Below are 25,073 nucleotides of genomic sequence, written 5' to 3' on the forward strand. Positions count from 1 at the left end.
GTTATGCGCATATCTCTAGAACCGCTAGTCTGATGGATTTTAAACTTGACAGGTGTCTTGTTATGGGCACGAGTAATTGCAGTGCCAAGTTTGACGTTGTTTGGATTAGAAATGCAAAATATATCGTTGGTAAAAGAAGCACACATTGGCTTTTGCCGCCTCTAGCCGCTGGCCACTCCCCCTCTCACACTGCAAAGCGCAGGACCAGAGACAGAGAGGGTCAAAGAAAGCAGCGGATCTTTGGCAGCTAAAATGTGAAATACACCTCAGACCCACAAAATATTTGCAAAGTAGCACTACTTTGGACTGTCTTTGACTTTGAATAAACAGACGACAATTCCCAAATTTAAGGACGTTTCAGAATCCCACACATGCAAAACAACAACCACAGACAACAAGTGGCAGACAGAGCGTGATGCCACATAGGCAGGCTATCTATCTAATAAAGCCAGACGTATCTGTATGTATGTGTCCGGGTTTGGGAGGAAGGTAACCTGCACATCACACGCAGATGCCACATGCAGAACGCTTTACAACAGTGGGGGGGTGGGGGGTGTTACAGCCTTTGACTCTTTTCCTGCATTTATTATGCATTTATATCTATTAAATTGCTGTGAGCTGGCCGAACATAACGTAATCTCGGAGATTATTCCTTCACAGCGCTCTGCAATGCGACACATCTCAGAGTTGAACCGGGCAGACACAGCACCCTGGGTCGGGCTAATTAAGTCTACTGCTAACTTACAACACTAATAACATTACCGTCATCAAAATACCCCCGCGATCAAATCCATACTTTTCCGTTAACGTCAATGCCACTAAACCTGTATGGAAATGAACACCTCTGCTGAAATGTTAAATTTGTTAACGACCATAGGCTACAACACGAGACAACACCGTCTCTCTCTCTCTCTCTCTCTCTCTCTCTCTGCACGCGCACACACACACACCCACACACAAATGGTCCAGTTCTGGTGGTTGATGAATGCAGATATGTGCACACTGCCATAAATCCATGATGCTAATGTCTGATTAGCCTACTCCACATTTTCATTGTGATATTTTGTGATTACATTCTGAATCTGCCCCGTTCTCTGTCAGGTAAATACAGTAGTAGGTAGGCCTACAATGTCTTCCTCTGATGTAGACGTAGCCTACACTGTAAGTCTGTAGCCTAGGCTAGTGGTGTGGGGTCCTTCTGTAAGTAATTTTGAGGTACAATTTGGTTTTGATGAATTCTACAAGCAGCAATACCACAGGCCAAGCAATCGGCCTTTCCATGGGCTCTGTACTAGTATTGTATAATTTACTACAAGTACAAGAATTATACATATTGTGTCTGTAATAACAGTCTTTTGACAGCAGAGGTCACTGTTGTTTAACAGAACTGACTATCAAACCCCAACACACATCCATGGCATCCACACCAAGTATTAAAAGATACGGTCCCATTTTTTCACATCTGTCTTAAAACCATACTCACATGCCCATTTATACATTTAAAATGTGTTAACTTAATCATTCCTCCCTTCAATTCCAAAGTTGATTAATATGCTGTAATATGTTGATGGTCTTTCGTGGACAAAACTACTGGATCTTGTGCAATGATGACATTTATTCTAGTGCAATAATTACATTCATACTAGTGCAATACTTATATTTATTCTTGAGCAATACATACTCTTGTTGTAGTGCAAACTTACATTATATTTACTTATTTATTCATAAAATAATATAAATATTTTTTTATTATTTTAGACCATGTGTTGTCGGCTGTGGATGTTTGTTTGCTGAAGTTGTTTTGTTTATGTGGGGTTTTTCCCGTGTCTTTTTATTGCACTGATCAGGAGTAGCACTCCACATCTCATTGTATTCTGTACAATGACAATAAAGGAATTATATTCTTATATAAGGCTTCAGCAGTCAAACCAGTGAGTTTCTTCCAAAAATGATTGTGATGGTAATAAGAATACACCAGAAGACACTTCAGAGGTTTCTTGTCGAAGGCCGCACAAGTTTACACTTCTTGCGTGTGTGTTCTATATCAGTGACAGCGAGTAACAGAAATATCACAATAATGAATTACAATGTAACACACAATGAACAGTCATTAGTTACACTGAAGTCCTAAACTTTGTCCAAGGGTTATAATACAACATCAGATATAATGATCTAATTGATCTAAAAAAGAATAAATTGGGCCACCAAGCTATAAATTAAGAAAGCTAAATATGAACTATGGACTATACAAATTAAGGACCACAGCCATGTCTAAAGGCAGGGTGTGGGTCTTTAGATTCATTAAATATTCTCTTAGTGATTAGATAGTGTAGATTTAGGCCTATGCATTATGGCCAAGTGGTCTGTTTGAACTGACGCAGTTCATGCTACAGAACACCAGACGATGGCAGTATTTGAGCAGCAAACAAGTCTCTTCAGATACTTACACTGGCTGAATAATTAAGGAACAATTATGACTAATGATGTTTATTAAAAAAATAGGCTTAAAGTAAAAATCGACCACATATATTCAAAACAAACCAGCGGATTACATGTGCGCATTTGAGAATATTTCCGTTTCAAAACATTAAGAATAACACATTTATGATTTACCTTAAAGCGGTTTCTACTAGCTTTGTATTCCACTTCCAGTTGTAACACGTTCACTAAATCGTGCAAATCAATTTAGGCGTCAAATAACATAATTAAATGCCATCAAATTATCTGCACATGATCTGGTTCAAGATTTGGGGTATTTTCTCTTATTGGATTCATCTGAATTCAGCCTTTGGTCTTTTGGTTTTTGTTGTTGTTGTTGTTGTTGTTGTTATTGTTTTTATATTAAAGACAATTTCTTAATGCAGCAGTGCTGAAAATTGTGTCTGTAGGCTGTTAGTCGCAGGACAAATCTAAGTGCGTTTGGAAACTCTTGTCTACGTCCTTTAATTAAAGACAATAGGCTGCAGCCAAACCGAATGAGGTCAAAGATTATGGCTTGGGTCGGGGTAATAAATTAAACATCAGGTCCTAAATTATGAATTTTCTTTGAGGGTGGAGGACCCGGAGCGTCTGTATCTTTAATAGTGATGAGAGAGATGGGAGAGGCTGCGCGTTCACGGTTCCTTTTCTCGCTTCGCGGCGTCGGGAACGCGCAGTGGATCCCACACTCGCTGGAGGAAAAAAAGCGCCTTCGGACCGCAACAGCGACTCACCGGGAAAAATGTTCCCTCCACCGCCCTTCATCAACGCTGTCGATGTCTGCAAAAGTCATGTGAAAGGATCCGCAACCTAAGAGGACTCGAGTTTTTTTCGAACCTTAAACTTGTTTCAGAGGATTGGAAACTTCAGGAAGTGATAAATAACACACAGGAATTGAAGTTAACATTGGACAGGTAAGACGATTCAGTAGTTAATGGGGCAGTTACTATAGGCGTAAAAGATGAAAAAAGAAGCATCCAGATCTAAGATAAGGTGAAACAACATCGCCCTGTAGGCAACTCCGATGAATCACAAGGGCATCTGTTCACGAGTGCAAAAAGCTATAGCCTAGTCTCTATGTAAACTGATAATGGCAATATTGCAATTGAACTCTTGCTAAAAGTATGTTTTTAATTAGCTGCAAAAATCAAAGGTCTGATCACCTTAATGCGCCAGTTATTCCGCATCGGATTGTGGAAACGCGCTCAGAGCAGGAGACCACCTGACCCTGAAATTGCTGAAAATATGACACACAGCATAGGCTTTGTGCATATTTGCTTTTATTTATTCGTAAGTTGTCTAAAACTCCTTCAAAAAAAAAATCTATGTCGTTTTTGTGTAGTGCATATGGTTAAAGTGCCATACGAAACAAAAGGAACATTTGCTGATTCTTTAAACTAGATGGAATGACAGCAGCAGCAGTATTCATCTGGGATGTTTTTAGTTTTTATGAGTTTGTCATGCAATTGTAAGCTGCATTAAAGAGCTTTGATTCCCCTTGAAAAGCATAGCCTACCCAGTAAAACATGTCTAAATGGATATAAGATGTAAAAGCTTCCACAGTGCATTTCCGCTGGTATAATGGACATAATGTTATGTGAATGTCTGATAAAAATTGGACGTTGGGCTGATGTCTGGTAATTGCTGCTTGCAGGTGCAGAAAATGGCGAGACAGCTCCTGCAGCTCCTTGCCCTTTGGACTACTGTGGTTGGCATTGTGCAGTGCTGTCCAGAGCTCTGCAGCTGCCAGGATAAATTTGCCCACCAGTTTGCTGATTGTGCTTACAAAGACCTGCTGGTAGTACCTGTGGGTTTCCCCACCAATGTTACCACCGTGAGCCTTTCTGCCAATAAGATCAAATTTCTGAAAAGTAAAAGCTTCATCAGTATTACACAGGTCTCCTCTCTCTGGCTGGCCCACAATGAGATAGTTACTATAGAAGCAGACACCTTGGCTGGTCTGATCCAGCTCCGCAACCTGGACATCAGCCACAACAAAATTGTGAACTTTCCATGGGAGGATCTGCACAACCTCACAGCCCTGCAGCTCCTGAAAATGAACAACAATGAGATGGTGAGCCTTCCAAAGGACGCCTTTTCCACCCTGAAAGACCTGAGGTCGCTCCGCATCAACAACAACAAGTTTACCACCATTGTGCAGGGTACCTTCAGTGCTCTCTCCTCCATGTCCCACCTTCAGATTTTTAACAACCCCTTCATATGCTCCTGCAGCCTGGAGTGGTTAAGGGATTGGATCACGACAACCAAGATTTCTGTCCCTGATCCAAATTCCATTTTATGTGATGCCCCTGAACATCTGAATGGCACAATGGTTACAGCGATTCCCAAACTGGACTGTAAGGCCCCTACTGTCACAATTACCCATCAGCCCAACATTGAGAACACAGAGCTCTATGAGGGTTCGATGGTCATTTTAAATTGTGAGACAAAAGGGAGCCCCACACCACAGGTCATTTGGGAGGTGACTGCAGGAAATCAGAATTATCTGTTCCCCTTGCCCTCCACTGGAGAGATAAATGATGTGCCAATTAATGATAAAACAACCAACAATCGATTCCTCGTCTTTAGAAACGGCACTCTCATCATCCCTCAATTGAGTAAAAAGGAAGATGGAAATTACAGCTGCTCTGCGGTGAATGAGTTAGGTAAGGCAGAGAGCAATGTTAAAGTGGAAATGGCAGCCACCCAAAAACATGGCAGCAACTCAAAGCTCGATTTTACAGTGGACAAGATCCGTCCATCCGTTAAAAAGCCTGCAGAGCCCAAGATTTCCAAAAACAATGTGATCAACTGGACCAAGCCTGATGAAAAGACAAAGGACGGTCCTGAAGGTTCATCGGACAAAAGTGTCGGCACGGGGCAGGACGGCGGCGTTTCAAAGAACCCCACCTTTGCCAGCAAGTGTGGCGTGAGAGAAAGCAGTGAACACATCTCCAACCACGCCTTCAACCTGAGCTTGGATGACCTGAAGCAGTACACTTTTGATTTTGGTGTTATTGCATTAGAAGTATCAGAGACGGAGGCCAAAGTGCAGCTGAATCCGCTGCAGCTTCCCAGCAGCAAATCTAACCTTCATCTCAGTCACACTGAAAACCAGGAAACAGTGAATAAAGAGGCCATTGGTCTGTACCAGTCCTCATCCAGTAAGGCCACCCTGGACATGCTCTACCTCTGTGTAAATACAGGTAATGGACACTCCATGGTTCAGTGGTCCAATATAGAGGAGGGGGTTAATGCCTACCGCTTCCATGGTTTACAGCCTGGCACCAATTACACACTTTGTCTCACCTATGGGGGGCAGGACTGCCAAGTCCAAGTAGTCTTCACAACTAGGAAGAAAATCCCCTCCCTGCTTATCATCGTGGTTGTCAGCATTTTCCTACTGGGTCTGGCCACTGTTCCCTTACTGGGGGCCACCTGCTGCCATTTGTTATACAAGTACCATGGGAAGACCTACAAGCTGATCATGAAGGCTCAGAATCCGGATCAGATGGAGAAACAAATGACTGGAGACTTTGATCGCAGGGCGTCTTTCGTGGAGTCAGAGAAAACCTTCGACCCGAGCGAGTTAGGCGAGGGGGAGGGAGATGCCGAGGGAGAGGAAGGAGACGTAGAGGCTGAGGGGAGCGTGGTGACAGAGTCCATCCCCGGATCCTCATCCAAAACCAACCAGGAGGAGTTTGAAATGGGCTCGGAGTACAGTGACAGATTACCGCTGGGAGCAGAGGCAGTCAACATCTCGGAGGAGATCAACGGCAACTACAAGCAGCCAAGCCGCTGAGCTCCACTGACGTCTGCGAGTATACTGTACATTTTGTTTACTTTTAAGTAGCCTACATTCAAGCAGGTAACTCACCCACCATTACTTCACGTGAACAAGGTTGGCTTCTCATAAAAACAAAGGTGGATCTTTTAATTTTCTTTACCTCAGAAAGTACTCCGTCAATCACTTGAGATTGTGAATTGATTCATGTGACATTTGTAGTCTACTGTAAGGTTAAAATAAGCAACATAAGTATACAATGCAAGCACAGTTTTCTACAGTTTTATAAGACCTCAAAACTGTCAGGAAAGCAGCAACATGTTCCCTTTCTGCAGGACAGACACAGATATGGGCACAAATTGTGCAAACGGCGATGCGCGGTGCTCGCCGGAGTTTTGCGTAATTGAAGGCAAAAAAAACCCAAAAAATATATTAAAAAGAAATCACCGTTTCGGAGAGAACAAAAAAGCAAACAAAACGTGCCATATGTTTTATAGTCATTTAAAACAAACTGACATCAGGTACCAATTGCTCTTTCTTAACTGTGTAAGGATGAGAACAAATCTCATAGTGGCCAATTACCATCTCCTCAGGTGTCGGCACTCCGGCTCAACTTGACTCGTCCTGTCGCAGATTTGGATGATGATATTTGATTAAATGATACTAGATGCAGATATTTGCTGTCGGTGCTGAGCTGCCTGCTGTCCTGTGAGTCCAAAAAGGGAAATTTCACTTTCAATTGTGTGTTGTGCTTAACGAGAAATCCCAGGTTATTTACCAACAAAATGTTGTTTGACGTATTGTAAGGCTTTAAAAATGTGCGACTTTAACCTCTTAATCTACGGGTGCTTGTTATTAGCCTACTCTCGCTTTTTACAATGAACGTGTCCATGGCATGTCACGCGTATTTCCTTGTGTGGTTTTTATTAGTGTAGTCTAGAGGACTTTAGATGTTACTGTCAACCTGTGATGTAAAGCCATGTGAATTGAAATTATTCTTTTTTTTACGACGGAAAGTTTCTATGAAGCCTCAACTAAAGGGCGCACTGTGTCTGGCGGCTTCACTGTCTTGTAATTGGATGCATATAGTGACTTTTTGTGAACTGTTGTAAAACGAAACGAAAAACGAAACCCGTGACCTTTAAAGATTTTTTGATATCATTTTATGTAAGTGGAATTAATAAAACATGAAACTATACAGACTATTTTCTGGATTTGTCTTTGAAATGCGGATTGAGACGTTTCAGGGGGAAAATATAGAACATTATTTTCTAAATGTAATTTAGTTCTGTTCTCATCTATCTGAAAGAATAATAAAAACATAAATACTATTTGATACAACCAGCTGACGTTAAGAATCGATTCAGATTTCTGCCCGATTCATTTTTTTTATGAGTTTTCTTTATTTGATGCCTTTTTATTATGGGAGTTTGGTTCGCTGTATTTTTTTATTATGGGAGTTTGGTTGGCTGTCTTTATAACATAATATAAAAAAATAGACTGGCTCTGGGTTTTTGGAGTGTATTCATGCAGAAGGGAAAGAAAAAAAACTGCTGCGTTTGAAAGCGATGATCAACACAAAGCCTCCCTTTGATCTTTTTGTTTTTTGTTTTAATTTTTTTTTACTCTAGAAATAATATATATAATATATAATATCCATAATATAGCCCAAATAATTGGAGAACAGAGAGACAACTTTATTTTCTGTTTTATTTTCACAGTAATCAGAAGAAAAATTCGATGGTGTTCATATTTTCACTTAACATTGGGCACTTTAAATGTCAATGCAGACACAAACGATGTCATGTTGGTGAATATCAGAAACCAGAAAAGAGAATATGAAAACGCTGGTAGCAGCAAGTGGTTTGTGACTTAAAGATCCACAAATAAAACAGAAAACACAGTTTCATTTGTCTGGTAGTTCCTATTCCACAGGTTATTGTTAATTACACGAAATGTGTACAATTGAAAAAAAATAAATGTATTAACCTGTCTGAGCTCATTCTGTAAATTCATAAATAGTGAAATATTCTACATATTGATACACTCTTTAAAAAGGGATGCTTCAGTGGAATGCACGTGTTTTACAAATCTGCATTATGTGCACTATATGATAATAATAACAACATATTAGAAAACAAATGTGATTAACCTACAGGTTGAAACATAAAGCAAATGAGTGCTATCCCCAAATAAGCAAAGAAACGTGTTGAAAATGACACACGAGTGTGTTCAGATGGGAGATCAGTGCCACACAAGCTTTCCCATCAGCCGGAGGCTGTGGCCCTCACATATAAACAACCAAGGGGAACATTAACAGCACAAAGTGGACGCACAATCTCCAGACAGGAAAGGCTCGGTGAATATCTCGACATGTGGCACTGAACTATTTAAGTGCACTTATTTCAGTAGGTGTGGACAAACAATATGACTGTAGAATTCGCCCCAAACCAGAAGAGACTTTGTACCAATCCTTAATCAGGGTCACTTTCATATTCAGTTGCCGGCAGCAGCCTCTGCCTCCTTGGTTGCGGCTTCCTTTTTGCTCCCCTCCTTGGCGCTGCGGTTGAGGCTTCCATTCAGAAAGCTCTCTGTGGTCTGACACTGGAAGTGCTTCCTGGTCCCCACCAAGGAGGGGTTGTTGACCAGGGTGTAGAGGAGCTGCCAGTGTCTCCGGGCCCTCTTTGCACTGGACACTTTGCGCTGTTTCTTCTCCTGATCGACCAGCTGGATCCCTGAGGACATTCAGACATCATGATAGCACTGACGGTATGTCATATATAAGTCCTATTGTCACAATTTAAAAAAACTGGAAATCTTAACTGGAATGAGAAAATACTTGAAGGCCACCCAGGACCAGCTATATACTACAGAAAAAGTAATAATAGAAAGCAATCATATTCTAATCCTCTAAGCATGGTGGGAGCATATTGGCCATGTCATTAACACACTGAAAGCATAAGCCCCTTGGGCTACATGAATATGAAGCAGGCAATTAGCATAGCTCATCTGTGTAATCAGCTACTCGAGAACTAATCTTTGTAAAACAATAGATTATTTCTGATAATGCATTGTTCTCTAGGTGCAAACAAGCAACATCTCCACTGCACATGTGTAATTGGACTCAGCTGTGACCAGATACCAGGCCGAGTTGAATTCCATAACAACCAATGACAGCGGATGTATTTTTACTGATAATTTGATACTATAATGTATGTCCTCTTGTCACCACACATGAAGGCGACTATCACCTCCTGTTTGAGTCAATACTACTACTACTATAATAATCATTGCAGATCAGCAACCAGCCTTAAAGTAGCCTAGCTGTTCATATTTTGTATAAATTACATAAATGATACAGTGGTTGAATAATATGTATAACGACCTATAGGACATACATTGTCTCTTGGTGACAGAGGTGGAGGGTTAAGGCGAGTGTGGGCACGCCATAAAGGACAGCTGATTAGTTTATGACAGATTTGATTGAGACCAGCAGCAGGACTGTAAATTATTCCACAGTGAGACTCAATTTGCTCTTGACATATTAAATCAGAACTGCTAAGCTTTCATTTCTTCTGCGCGTGCAAGACAGTGTTATGATCTGATTATGTGAAACAGTGACCTGCTACTGAATTCTAAACCTCTCTGGAGAAATTAAAGATGCCACACTGATGTTTAATGTAGATATGAATCTTCCTTATATTTTAAAGGATAAGGCTGGCGATATGTTATATTTTTCTTGTTGTCATGAAAAGACCAAAACCAACAATGAGTTGATCCTTCAGACAAGTTCATTCATTCCCACATACACCATCCCGCTGCTGTAAATACTCAGTGAAGAACAAAATGTTTATTAATAAACAGTGTTGGGGACTATTTTCTATTGCAAAATGTGAATAAAAATAGTTCCCAACAAATGCACCATTAAAAGTGATTTGGATGAAATGCCACAGATAGGTTTAAGGAAAGGAAATAACTAAGATATTGTTGCTTTTTGGTCTCTTCATGTGATTTGCTGACAATAAAAACAACATAAAAAACATGTATGAATACACTAAACCCACAGTGTGAGCTGAATCATTAGGACCTGAGAAAAGTGTGTAGACTATGATGTGAGTTTTGTGCTACAGACCCTCTTCAGCGTCCCGTGACCTCTGTGCAGCATTGCTCTCCTCTTGGTCCATGGACTGCAGCAGCATCCCGCAGAAGGCCTTCATCACAGGGTGTGACTGGCTCACCTCAATCTTCAGATAATGAGCATAGCAGCGGTAGGCTGCCGACAGACACAGGGGGGGGGGGGCAAAAGCAATAAACACATAGGACTGCACCCCATGTTGGCTTTGAGGCAATCACACATAATGGGCCATACAATCACACTTCTTTTTTTTCTTTTTAACCACCTGCTTTTCCTGACAACAGATGTCTTAAATCTGCAGCCATTTCAGAGATCGGTGTGCAATTACCGTCCCTTACTCTGCACAGAATACAGATATCATACGAGCTGCACTGAGCTGCTAGCAGGGTAAAGTGGATAGGATACGCATTTCTGGCCTCTAAGTGGGATCAGTAAAAGTGCATTTGCTCATAGGAAATTGCTTCTCTTTAAGTCTCGACAGTGAGAATGAAAAAAAAAAAACAGTGGCATCTACAAAGGTAAAAGCATGATGTTAATACCAATGAATGTGTTAACATTGTGTGTCTGAGACTAAGAAGAAAATAAATATATGTATGAAAATGCAAAATATAATTGAGCAATTAACTAAGGAATTCCCTAGCAATGCCTTGTTATTTTATATTTGAATACATAAAATGCACCCATAGGGTCCAAGGTATCCTTTATATTAGGATTTTTTTTTTTAATGCAGAAGACATTGAACTTGACCTGATGCTTTGGCCCAGTTAGCATGCCAGACAGTGACATTAAGGCTGTGTTGATCACCGTATGTACGAAATGCAGAATATCCATCTCACCTGGGTCAAATGCCTCTACATTGCGGTTAAGAAGACTGATATCCATGCGTCCCATGTGGACAATGTTGAACAGGGCTGTGATGATCATGCGCCACACTGCCAGAAGCACCCCGATCAGAACGTTGACTGGGAACATTAGGTATGTCAGCAGGAACAGATTACCCCTGTAAGATAGGCAATAATTATATAACAGTAAAACCATAAAATGATGATGATACATAGCAACAAATGTAGTGACTCACCTGTTGTCTAGGTCTTGTGTGCCTGCTGTTTTTCTGATGAAGCAAAACCTGCCGGTGACATTTTGAATCAACACAGCCAAGAGAATCATCAGCCAGAAGGGCCTGAAGGGAGAAAATCAACAATCAAACATCTGTGATACAAGAAAGACAGAAGACACAGAAAACATTTTGTAACTGACAGAACAAGATATGATCTAAAGCCATTACTACATGAAGCATGTTGTTGCTGCTGATTGAAAACCGTTCCAGGTGTCGAGTTTTCAGGAAGTAAGAAAGCGGCCTTATTTCTACCTTGACCAACATGCTTTCATGAGGTACCCAAAACAGGGATATTTTGATGAATGAGAGATGTGACGACACTCACCACATGCTCCCCAGGATCTGAAAGAGAATCAGATTTTGTCCATGCAGTACAGGTATGATGATGAGGAAGACGCCGATCAGAAGGCAGAGGAAGAACACCATGGTCTGGACAATCATGCCTGCATGCCGGGGAGAGACCAGAGCTTCAGGGCCACATTGCGTACACCCTGTCCAGCATCCAACAACTCTATACTGCAAACCCCTTCACTATCATATCACAGTGTATGGAGGGGTGAGCAATATAACTTTTTAATCTTGGAAGCCTCAAAAACAGAATTTGAGAGGTATCCTTTCATAAACCACATATAAAAACCTGACAAATCTTCATTCTAGCTGAGTTAATGTTGCTGTTACACATACAAACAAACAAAAAAACATAAAATGAGTTGTGAACAGACAGTGTTATTAATATGGCAATTAAATGTTTACATGGAATGCCTGGTTGAGGCTATTTGGCCTACTTGAGGATATTTCTTTTATCTGCCATTACTGTTTTACCACTATCTGATGTGCAAACATAACCTGTTACATTTAGGGGTACAGTATGTATGTTACAGTAACCATATGATACACAAAATCTAAGGTTTAGCAGCATTTCTGAAGGGTTAAAACAAAAGAGATCCTAAACATTTAAACTGGAAATATGGTTTAAAAAAAGAAAACAGGATAATCTATAGTCTTTTACGTTAGTATTGAATATATAACTGTACCAATGCAGATGTGAGCTGCAGTGAAGCTGGTGTATCCCATCCAGCAGACCAGTGCTGGCCGCGAAGCCCTGATACTTCTCTGGCAGTTGTAAACATTATAGATATCTCCTCTGTACAGCCCCTTCAGGTTTGACCTACAGATGCAAAAACACAATCAAGACAATGCAGCACTATGCCAAAGATAAATTGATTCATCAATAAATTTACAAATTACATAGTTAATTGAAGAGGTAATTTAGCATGGGATACAGCCGAAATGCAAGTCAATACTCAACACGGAAAATCATTTATTTTAATACGACGTAATTTATGGTAATGGCGCAGTATTTCATTTCTTATCTTAATAGCCATTTTCAATTCTAGTGGCAGTTAACGCAGAGTGGATGCTATTCTGTCTGTCTGGATGATTAGTACTCTATTATGTTATAATAACTCCTCTGTGAACCATTACATTATAATGAAGGCACCAGAATGAGAAGCATGCTGATGATTCTTGGAAACCTTGGGAAGAGAATAGAAAAAATAAGGAATCTACAGCTATAACACTGTTCTTTCCTCAGGCCTACCGATGCAGAACCATGGAGCGCATGAGCATAGCCAGGTTGACCAAGCCAGACAGGGTCATCGCTGAGATATAGCACACTGCAGGAGAAACAGCACACGACATTCAGATTGTTCACTGTGGGCATTCGTTGACAGTTAGCATGGCAAATACAGTAAATGTGCAACAAGCATACGAGGAGGTCCATGTTAATGTTAGGACGCTAATGTGATGTAACTAAATAAATACATGTATATTCTGCATCTCTCTAATATCACTAATGGCTGCTTTCTGGTTTCACTCACCTTCTACACACCACATGTAATAAACCACTATTCTGACCACTTCATGTTTGTCTAGAGACAGCATAATCTTGAAGCTAGCTAATAGGTTGGCGACGTCTTCATCGACTCCCGAACGGGCGGTCTGGAGAGGTGGCAGCACTGACGAGAACAGTAGAAGACCCACCTAAAAAAACAGGACATTTATTCAATAATGGAAAAACTCTTAACCCAGAATGGTAACTCAATAGCTTTTACAGACGTAGACATCAAATTATTACATTTGCATTTGGCCTGCACTGTATTTGGATCATCCACTGCTGGTAATAACTTACTATCGGGTCAATACAGTGTGTAGCACTTAGAGTCTACTGACTTCCTTTGTTTTAGATTATAAAGTCTAATACTATGGTACTTACCTGATATAGGGTAATAAATGACACCACACCAGATATAGCCAACTTCAGTGGAAACCGGAAGGCTGTGGAAAAGAAAAGTAGTTATAAAAATGTAACAAGACATAACACTTGAAGGCATGACCAGACATCACACAGACAACATGTTTACCTTCCTCTGGTGTATAAATGTATGACTTCGTAGCATCAATTATTCGTTGAGGGAGCTTTGGCGTCTCTGTGCTGAGGTAAAAGGTAAACAGAGGCACAAATGTACTATGCATTAAATGAATCCATGAGATTAGGAAACGTGTGAATAAACGAGCCCCTTTTGCCCTCATCCTTGAATACATCAAATTTAAAAAGATGTGTTTCTATATAGGTAGAGTCAAACCATTCTCTACAAATGGAAAAGAAAATTCCTTTGAATTCCATTCACAAACAACCTCTGCATGACATATTGACACGCCATTTGCATTGACTACATGAGGAAATATTTACAATTGTTCGACCAGCAGATATGATTAAGTTCTTTGCAGAAATGGCAGCAATAGGTCAGCAAACTATTTCCTCTAGATAGTCTCTCTTCCACACTATCTAACATGTAATAATGCAGCAAATTAGGGATAGCAGGCTACAATTCTCACCTGATTTTGGTGGGCTTCTTCTTCATCAGCATGTTCTTCACGTAGTCTTTATAATAGCTGCTGCTGAGATCCTAACAGAAAAATCGACAGCAATCATGTAAGGAACTAAATCACAATAGTAGATAGTAAATAAGATATTGTGGCAAAGCTGAATTAATTGGGGTCACAAATGCTTCAGTTGGGCCTTCATATTCCTAAACTATTTGGGAAGTATGAGGCATTATATTAGGTTAGTTTACACTTGAATTTTATTTTGTAACTATTAACGTGGAAAAAACATTGCAAACTAAGCCTCTTTAAGATAAGTTTCTGTATCTGTGCAGATTTACGGTGTCAGGTACGTTGCTGTGGTTATGTAGGAGAGGAGGGTGTGTGTGTGTGTGTGTGTGTGTGTGTGTGTGTGTGTGTGTGTGTGTGTTTGTGTGTGTGTGGTGTCAAACTCGAGGCAATCGCCTCACCCCAGCTTTGTCACACCCATACTGAAATTAGCATCAGATAAACACAGCATTGTGCCTCCTCAGTGAAAAAACAAGGCAACCTTTTCATAATATGATCAAGAACATAATGTAAACCAGTTACGTCAAATCTACTTAAAATGATTAGACTGGCATGCTGCGTTGGACTTCACATTTTCCCTTCAGCCTAGACTGTATGAGCACGATAAGCCCCTTGATTAGGAGGCGGCTTATGAAGGTCCCTTACGTGCACAGATTCAGAAGAAATGTGCGCCTTAGTGCGATTTAATAATAGTTCAGGCTTATGTGTACGTAGAATACGAATCAACACAGACACTTGTATCAAGTTTGTTATGTAAGCAGGCCAAACAATTAGGACAGTAAAGCCTGTACAACAAACCTGAAGCAGACATGGTAAAGGAACTGCACTTAGATAAAAACTTACCTCTGTGACATTGTTCTTTTCAGTGCCCTTTAAGCCCTTGAATAGAAAAAGGGGATACTGGAAACTAAGGAATGCCAAGCAAGCTATCTGGGGCAGGCTGGAGAAAATGGAGTAGTGTTTGTGTATCTGCAAAAGGAATAAAAGAAGACTTTTAATCACCTAGCAACTTGTTTTTGGAGTTTTGGAGTGACACACTAGGAATACATGTAGTGAGCTTAGAATTATAAGGTTCTATCTCCACTTTTGGTCGAAATTGAGTTTTTGACATAATCTGATCCATTAGGTGTTTATTAATGCCTGTGTGGTGTTATTTTTGTAAAAAAAATATTTTGTTAGTTAGTTATTAATAGTAGATTATACTACATAGTTTTGCCAGCTGGGATGTAAAAACTTTGATGCTCAATATCTCAGAACTACCCTAAACGGAGATAGAACCTTATAATTCTACTCACGATGTTAAAACAAACAAATGGCTTTGTGTGTTGTGGTGGGAGAATCTAGAGAGGAGACTTAGAAAGAAATATTATACTATACTAAATACTATTTAGTAAAATGTATTCTATTGTCTTTATGTTAAGATTAGTCATGCAGATCAGCTCAAATGCTCCCTGCAATGTTTGGTGTGCGCCAGCTCATGGTGGGATAAAAAGACATTGCTACTATTTAAAGAAGAGACAAACCATTCAAAGCCTGGATGTCTTTCTTTTACTGACACACACTAAACTGATTAACTGTGACAAAGCCTCTTGATTAAGACCAACAGACAGTGAAACTAATTTTTTTGAGTCGTAGACATTCATGGCACAGAAAACCCAAACAATGTGGATGTGGCACAAAATCTGGGGATTGAGTGAGGTGCAAAGCTTCAACCACATGTCCATGAATCCATCTGAAAAGCCTGATATTCATCTTCTCAAATCACATCTGTTGCATACAGATATACAACAGACCAACTTTGTTTGGTAATTATTGGGTTTCCAGACCAGAACAAATCAGTTGTCTTTGAAATAATCCTTAAAACTCAGACAGATGAAACATTACAAAGAAAGTGAAGGTTAATTCGGTGACAATTTAGACAATATCAATCACTTCATTTCTCATGAATATATTGATGTCTCATAAAAACAGGAATATGCCATTTTTGCTTACCAGAGGTGTTTTGGGACAGTCAATTTTCTGCCAGACCAGAACAACAAAGTGTGTCCATGACAAGAGGCTACCAAGTACATAGCCAACTTTATTATGTAAAGTACCACATGCCAGGAGAGGATAGTATAGCGCGGGGTAGTAGAAGACTCCCAGAATCACCCAGTTCTCTGCAAATACAACAAGAGTGTGTGAAGACCTGGAGCATCAAAAGCAATATATCCTAATTTGTGATTTACTGAAACAAGTGACACAAGATTAAAACTTTGACAACTAATTCTGCTTCGTTTCTACCACAAAAACAATAACCCTATGCATGGTTTAAGATCTAACTCTGCTGCATTGCCACTATATTCTCTACTCTGCTGAACCTTTTACTGTTTGGTGATTGTGTAAGGTAGCAGGGAACCAACTCCTTACAGTCAGTTTTGTTGTAATTTCATTTTAGAAAAAAAAGCTTCTTGTAAAGCTTAGTCGAAAACAGAGACACACACACACACACACACACACACACACACACACACACACACACACACACACACACACACACACACACACACACACACACACACACACACACACACACACACACAGATATTTAACAAACATTTATTTAAGTTCATGTCAATTTGATGCTGTCTACTCTTTTAACTGAACCTTTCCTTTATCCACTTGTTCAAAAGAGGGGCAGTGACAAATCTTAACTACTCAGATAAACATTAAAAAGTGGCTATAGAAGATTTTTTTAGTCAGTGTAAAAAGAAAATGCAGATAGGTTGATGCTAGTGCAGGAAGAACCAAAATGACCTCCTCACGTTTATTTTCTGTGTCTGTTATGAAGGGGAGGGGGTTTGGCGATATGATCAGGCCCCACAGTTTGCACAAGAGCACTCCAAACACAGCCACTGCAAGGCCCTTGTGCTGCGTATGGTCCAGGAAGTTGACCGGACTGTGAAATCAAGCAGCAGGTATTTAGAGCGCACATGTTACCAGCCTCACATTTGGATGAAACAGTTACTGTATTAGGCAGAAATTACACACTTTAAAAAACGTTTTAGCCCACAAACTACAAACTAACTCATCGAGTGATGACTTAAAGATATTTCGGTGTGGTTTTCTACCTTCCAGGCTACCCTTGCCTTCCATTCATGTCACTACGAGGCTTGAAACTTGCTTGAGATAGGAAAATCCATCACAGTTTTCCACCTCAATTAATCCAGGGAAAGTTCACTGAGCATGAAAGCTCTAATCAGCACCCACCTCCAAAAACCTACAATTACACATATTCACACCTAGAAGTTACCCTGTATGAACACTGTTTTATCTGTTGGCCACTGAGCAGCTCCACTGGAGCAGATTTGGGGGCTAATTGCTCGAGGGTACATCAGCCAGTCGAAAGATTAAATTAGTGCCGACAACATTTGTGCCATTATAATTAAGTTGCAAGTAGACACTGCTTTAAAAACCTTTCCTTGCTGGTGTGTTCCAGTGCTTTTGGAAAACAACAGTCATCCTTTACTTAAGAAATGACAAACTTATAATTTATAAAATGACGAACTAACAGTTCTCAACAACTATGTTTCCATATTGTTTATGTTCTGACAACATGTAAATGCAATAGCTCCCTGCGTAGTTATCTCCTATGCAAAATGTTCACTCAACCAACTGTAAGTGTTTGCATATGAAGCATAACACACTGAAATGAATGGAAGCCAATAACTGCCAGGTAAATAGGAAATCAATCTTATGAATCTGCCGTATGTTTTGGACAATAGTGATGTGAATTGTATGCAAATTTGGGTACTGCAGGTGGAACGGGACATTTTTTTTAAAATGTTAATTTAAAAAAATATCAGTCATGCATAATTCCTAAAATAATTATACTATAACAACGAATTACATCAGCTATGGATTCTAAACATTTGAAATGTAGCATTTAAGTGTTTTTCTGTTACAATGTTGATGACACTGATGGCATTTCTTTTTTTTACCAAAACTGTTTTTGCATTGATCAGGGGGTACTTGGCAGAAAGAATATTTTAAAGGGGGTGCATTATTGCTAAAAGTTTGAGAACCCCTGAGTTAGACAATGCAAAGCTACTAGTATGGTCCTAAAAGCTGATTTCACATTTAAGCATGGTGTTTACTGGCATTCAAGAAGGGAGAGATAAAAGATAAGATACAGCCTCACCTGAGTAAACCTGGGAGTCCTGTCTGTCTGTCACCCACCTTCGTGCGTCTGGCTAAGATTGCGAGAATCAGCATGACAACAAGCTACGGGGAGAAGATACATCAGTTAGCCTTATCTGCAGCATAGCATGCAGCTGTGGGTTTCCCCAGGGTTCAGACCTCACCCTGCTTCACACTAAAAATGAGTTGATGCCACAAAAGGCCAAACCCCGGTGTCTCATTAGTGCTCCCCATGGAAGTGGTCTGAATGAATTGTCATCAATCAGGATCATTGACCAGTGAGAGTTCAATGACCTGTCATGACCTGTGACACGTTTAGGAAACACAAGGATGGGAAGACTGCCTTGCTCTAAATTGGGACAGTCTGGACCAACTACCATCATTATTCACCATCATCAAACACCAGAATTAGAGAAAGTGAATACCAAGGAACATCATTAGGAAAACATGGCAATAGTATGTGCATTAAAGCTTTAATGCATAACTCTTTGATATTAATGAACGTCCGTTACATTCAAGCCATTGCCAAATGAGTTGCTACAATGCTAATTAAGACTATCAGCTCCACAAAACTCTCTCTGTATTTCTCAGTATGGCTATGTTCAGAAGATTGTGTCGTCCGGTGATTTTTGCGCGCAGAAACTCGAGTGAAGGTAATTACCTCTTCTGAAGACTCCATCATGTTTTTTTAATCCTCCGTGTCCTCCTTGGCTACTAGTAACTACGTGGAGGAGGCGTGGGGGCGGTACGCGATCACGGAAGCTTGTATCATGTGGACGCGCCGACAGTTTTGTTGTCATTACTTAGAATTCCTCATGGGGGCGACAGAAACTACACACTATAGCTTTAATTAGCAAAATGGTAATGGTAGTGAACATTACTGGATCTCATATTTGGTGAGTGATAGTATTTACCAATATGGCCTTAGGGCTAAATTGGTAAATCTTCTGCACTCAAATATTATCATTCATTTTTCATTTGTATTACTGGTACTTGATTTGTGTGATGTAGCTTGAGAGCAAATATATTTTATATTAGATATATTAAGTCATAATTTTTGGGTCAGGATCTCCATCACAAAGTAATAAAATCAATCATAATGATCGGCAAAGAGACATATTTCAGGAATTTGAATTGTTCAGTGTGCCTCTGATCCACACCTGGATCTGGATCAAATTTCATTTGGTCCTTGAACTAGGGCCCTTTGTTCACCAAGTTTCATGAAAAAAGTTTCACAACTTTTTGAGATATCCTGCTAACTAACAGCCAGTCAAACTGACTTTGACAGCCAAACCTTGCATAACTTTATCAAAAGGAAAGTAAACCATCATATCTCTGCGGCACAACATAAAACATGCTTTATGTCTGCGGTGTGATATCATAAACCCAGTGAATGAATGACAGCGAATGAAAGGACAGCGTAATGTTGCGTTACATTAATCCAACAGGAAAGCAGACTTACAGATATCGCAGTGATGCATATGTGGTAGAGCCTGTCATCAGCAGTAGGGTCACATGGAGGGATTGTTCTAAAAAAGGGAACAAAACATTCACACATAAGCAAAACAATCAAACTTAAGACACAGGATTTGGTTGACGAGCACTGCGCACACCTCACATAACTAACTTTCGACGTCACTGTAGGACCATTTGTGGCCGAAACTTTGTTGCCTGGAAACTGAAACCTGTAGCGAAATGCCACGGCAGAGAATTAGCAACGGATAGGTATACAGGAAAAACCGAAAACAAACAATTGCTCATGTTCCTGTACACTGGAATAGCAGGAATGCCTGGTCATGGGGTAGTTATTACAACTCTGATATTCAGAGAAGGCTATTCTAGTTTGGGAGACTTATTTTGGAAAATACTACACATACTGTGTGGTATGTGAGCATAGAGATGGCAGCTTCCAGAATGGATGTTTTGACATTTTTCACAACAGTTTCTTACCTGTCCAAACAATGTGTGGATTTGTAACTTGGCAATCAGAGAGCAGATCATTTCTAAATTTAAGGCAATGTTAAAAGTCACATTTCCAGAGTCAGAGCGGAGGAGGTGCAGAAGGACATTTTAGTGTTTACAAATCAGCTAGCTATAATATAATGAGCTACAAAAGCTTTTCAGACCACAACTCAACACATTTACATGGTTTATTAGCTCAACACGGTGGCTGGTGATAAATGATACTTGTTCAATCGTATTTCTGTCATAGCGTTCATCTGAAGCCAATATTAAATATCCATATTCTTACAATTAATCACTATGTGCCAATGTATAGATGGAAATGCAATTTAAGTGTAAGAAACTTCCAAAAAAGAACTGGAAATACGGCATGTGCCCTATTGCATTGTGAGATCGTCCAGGAGCAAAGAATGATAAGACTGTCATTATCAGCTTTGGGTCTTACGTCCAACTTTGCATGGTACCATGCATTACAGCTTTACCTTTTTTTGGCTTAAAATAATTAGTTATTTTGGGTAGAATACACTTACGTTTTTTCATACTGTCATACTTTTCCTTGGAAAAAAAAACTTCACAACCTGCATTCTCAAAGGCATAAAAATTAGACGGCCTCCACTGATCTGTGACAAGTGTACTGAACAGAAACAAGCCCACACACTGGCACTGTAGTGTGCCAAGTGTCACCTAATATATCAATGGGCTGTATCTCACTGCAAAATTATTAAGATTGAAGAACAACTAATAAATGTTAAATAATGGACAGACTGAATTTCTTTTTACGGTCATGAGCATACAATAAAAGCATACAAAACCAAAATAAGTGGACTTTTAGGCCTAAGAGTATTCATCTTAATCTTTAGGAAGACAGTAAAAATGTACTTACTCTGCTTCAATTTTGGATGGCAAAGGATCCAGGTCTGGGTACTCATAGTCCAGTAGAGCATCCTTATCCATCGTGCTGTCTACTTTTTTTAAACAGGTCCTTACACAAGTCTTACAAAAGAGGCTGGAGTACTTTTAACGACAATCTTTGGCAACACACAGCTGGGATTCCCTTGACTCAAGAGATAAAAGTATTTCCCAAGTTCCCAAAGTTGGATTCTGTTGCTGCTGCAGAGGCGTCCTTGCTTCCCTGTGTTTGGTCTAGTTTTACTCTCACTCTTGTTACTCTCCCTCACAGCCTGTATTCAGGTGCCCGTGTCCCACAGTGGAGCTGAGAGTAATGTGACAAGTCCTTGCTGCAGCGTGCTGCCTCCACCCTACAAAGGCCCTATTTCAGCTGAAGGCTACCACCACACTGGGATCCTGGGGAGAGAGTCAGAGGGGTGTGTGAAAGGAGGGAAAATGTGGAGATCTGGGCAGCCAATCTGGAAGGCCACCTGCAGCTTACTGGAATTACATCTACTTTTAGGGTTATGTTATAGGACCTGTGGCTGATGGTTGAATGGGTCAGATTTACGTCTTTGTAAAACTCCAGATAGGACTGTGTGGGTAGCTGGGAGCGATGAGCCTTTCCTATCAGAGCCGATTTCCACATTGATAACAGGGGAATTCTCATGTTGTTTCCCTCAGTCACGGATCAGTTACATTTGAGGAAGGTTACCAAATGGAACCAAATAAAGCCGGATGGAAAGATTGCATGTTTTCAGGACAGCCAGTCAGACTACACCTCCCCTCCCTTCATAACTCTGCACCTTCATCCTGATAAAGATCAAGGAAGGGTTCATTCAACCCAGTACTGTGTCTTCAGCAGATAAATTAAGATAAAGATGTCTAACAAAGGCATAGTCATGTGGAAACTAGATACCTACATCTTTAATTTTCTCTACTGGTATCAAGTTATTTTAATATGTTGTTTAAAAGATGAACGTGGTTTATTGGAAAGGTGACAACAGGTGATTTCCAAATAGTAACGAAAGTCATCCTGTAAACGACTGATAAAGATCACAATAATATAGCGGTAAATCAATGTTTTCAACATGATATGGGTAGATGATATGTGAATGAAATGGATTTAACAATAGGTACAGTCACACTGCCCTGAGGAAAGAATTTCATAGAGGCTTTTTTTTTTTTTCACCGACCAAAAGTGTCTTTCGGCACAAATGATATCCAACAATATATGTGGACAGCTCTCTTTTGTCTGGACTTACAAAGTAGAGTATACTTCAGGATATCAACCAACTTAGCAAGGTACATTCTTTTTAAATCATCACTTTCTCATTTAAAACAAAGATAGCAAAATGTATTGCACTACTGGATGTTACAGGAAACTTTTGTTTCTCCTACTTTCCCGTCAACCAACATTTGTGCCAGTGATTAGTTGTGATTGGGTAAGCAACAGACATTTCTTTTTATCATTTCTTCATCATTAAGTCATTTACAAAGCAACATGGCCAAATGTTCTATGATCCAGCTTCTCAAATGTGAGGATTTGCAGCTTTTTCATGTTTTGCACCACTTTGGGTTTTGAGAAATAGCAATGAGCATTTCTTTTTTTTAAACAATTTTCTGCCATTTCATAGACCAATTGATTGAGTAATTTAAAGATATTTACAGATTGATTGCTTAATACAATCTGGTTTCAAAATTAAAGAACATTATAGAAGTTTGTTTCCATGTCTTATAGTTCATATGACAGTGTGACCTTACTCATCTCATGCCACCAAGTTGGATCTTGGCCTCCTCAGTAGTGGCCTGACTCCTGAGTCATGACAAATCTCTGTTACATATTAAATCCTAACAGCACAGGGGGTTCACAAACAAAATACTTTTCTTTTTCCTGGGTTATTTTCTGTTACATTTCTGCCGATTTGGGCAGCAGGTGTTTCCTATGAATTCAAGAGAATGAATGACAGCAGCAACAGTATAAAGAGAGGCAAAATGATCACAAAGAACCTCCAATATAAGTAAAGCACAAGCATGTGAGTACTATAAAGACAGACTGAGGTCAAAGGTCATGGCAACACCCTAGCTCAAATTATTTTCTTTTAACAAGTTGAATATCATTAGTAAATGCACTCACATTTCTATGTTTACGGTTTAAGGTTGTACATATCTTGTGCAATATATCTGCAGAGATCTATTCCTGCATTCTGCTGCAGCCGGCTGAGACTAAGTCAGTTTTGCAACACTGCGTCAATGTCAGCATACACTCATTATGCAGGGATTACAGTCACACAACTTTAAGCAACAAAACTTCCCTCAGATACTCCTGAGAAAACAGAGTTTCTCAAGCATTGTAAAGCCACCAAATCAAATGTGCTCCTGAAGAAACAGCAGCCCAGCAAATAAAGGGGTCACTGAACAAAGAATGCTTTGAACAGTTATAATTACATCACAGAGAGGCACAGTTTGATTGAGCCAGACAGTTCACTTTGTATCAGGTTTAGCAAGTCGGCCCAAAAGCCATTTGGTTGGAAATATATTAAGCATGAGCCTTGTAAAATCAAACATGATTGAATTACTGATTTACTAATCAATTTTTAACAATCTTAACAGCAACATCATCAATGGTGACAAGTCAAGCATCGACAAAATATTTTAATGTGAAAAAGACTCCGTTAACAAACACCTCCAGGTCTTTAAAAAAGACGTTAATACAATACAAAAATAAATGCATGGATTTAAAAAATGCTGACTCTACCTTGAAAAGTTCTTATAGCCCACCCCCATTTTATTTTGCTTAACATTACAGCAATGAAGCAGACAGATGATTGTTTTCCTGCTTCCCACAGCTGAGCATGCGCCTCTCTGTTTTCTGTGGGGGGGCAGCTGCAGCCGGGTCCCCTGGATTTTGTTTCACACAGACATCACGGACACATTTCATACCTTTGAAGCTGAGCTTGATCTACTGACAACAAAGAGACTTTCCGTCTGAGAGTCAAGGCAGGTAACGTTAGATCACCTGTGCCTCTGTTTCACGTGCCTATACTGCACTATCTGCGACATACACGAGGACTTAAAACGCATATATTTGACCTGCGTGCGCTTCTCAAAGGGAAACACATTTACTGGCTGTTTTATTTTGAGTTTATTTAATATCAGCTACACAGGCTAATCGGTTGAGATGCTAGGCTACTTACCGACCGCCTGCAGGTGCAGGTGGGCGTGGAAGGTGGATTAATGTCAAAGCAGGACTGCTGGCACCAAAAGCTAGTTTTATCAAGCGCCAAAAAAATAAATAAAAGAGTGTACACTTTAAATAGGCTGCATTTTCTACACTACCAGACCATATTTTTAGGACTTAATTTCCCCCAAACATTTCCACACTGCAGCCTAGCTTACACCATGCACTACAGTTTGAAATTAGAATCTTACCTCGGGTAGCCTCTCTTGGTTTGGAGAACTTCAAACTATTTGAGTTTTCATCACTTTCCACTTACTCCACACTGCTGTGAAGACAGGTCTGGCAATACGAGGCTGCTTTCCACCATACATCTACCTCGGATGAGTTTAATCAT

At 39.9% G+C, this 25,073-nt stretch overlaps 3 protein-coding genes across 10 annotated transcripts in view; 2 read left to right on the top strand and 1 right to left on the bottom strand.

Moving 5' to 3' along the window:
• Positions 1 to 3,077: 3,077 nt before the first annotated feature.
• Positions 3,078 to 7,467, top strand: islr2 (immunoglobulin superfamily containing leucine-rich repeat 2). The gene is made up of 2 exons (XM_039808507.1): positions 3,078 to 3,392; positions 4,133 to 7,467. Exon 2 carries the CDS (start codon positions 4,142 to 4,144, stop codon positions 6,278 to 6,280), a length of 2,139 nt encoding a protein of 712 aa, XP_039664441.1. The 5' UTR covers positions 3,078 to 3,392; positions 4,133 to 4,141; the 3' UTR covers positions 6,281 to 7,467.
• A 486-nt stretch (positions 7,468 to 7,953) lies between these two features.
• stra6 (signaling receptor and transporter of retinol STRA6) lies at positions 7,954 to 25,067 on the bottom strand. The gene is made up of 18 exons (XM_039808152.1): positions 24,931 to 25,067; positions 21,494 to 21,915; positions 20,111 to 20,177; positions 18,650 to 18,732; positions 17,274 to 17,407; positions 16,462 to 16,628; positions 15,313 to 15,438; positions 14,413 to 14,483; positions 13,938 to 14,008; positions 13,790 to 13,851; positions 13,395 to 13,557; positions 13,115 to 13,190; positions 12,549 to 12,682; positions 11,840 to 11,957; positions 11,476 to 11,577; positions 11,234 to 11,397; positions 10,395 to 10,535; positions 7,954 to 8,997 (listed from the first exon to the last, which is right to left on the bottom strand). The coding sequence occupies exons 2-18, from the start codon at positions 21,562 to 21,564 to the stop codon at positions 8,759 to 8,761; spliced, it is 1,989 nt and encodes a 662-aa protein (XP_039664086.1). The 5' UTR covers positions 21,565 to 21,915; positions 24,931 to 25,067; the 3' UTR covers positions 7,954 to 8,758.
• ccdc33 (coiled-coil domain containing 33) overlaps positions 24,259 to 25,073 on the top strand; it is a 52,146-nt gene continuing 51,331 nt past the window's right edge. For all 8 annotated transcript variants that reach the window (XM_039808154.1, XM_039808163.1, XM_039808165.1 and 5 more), the window contains exon 1: positions 24,259 to 24,502. The gene's annotated coding sequence lies outside the window, so the exon portion shown is untranslated. The remainder of the gene's footprint in view (positions 24,503 to 25,073) is intronic.

This window comes from Perca fluviatilis, chromosome 8 (assembly GCF_010015445.1).
Source record: "Perca fluviatilis chromosome 8, GENO_Pfluv_1.0, whole genome shotgun sequence".
In the NCBI taxonomy this organism is placed as follows: Eukaryota; Metazoa; Chordata; class Actinopteri; order Perciformes; family Percidae; genus Perca; species Perca fluviatilis.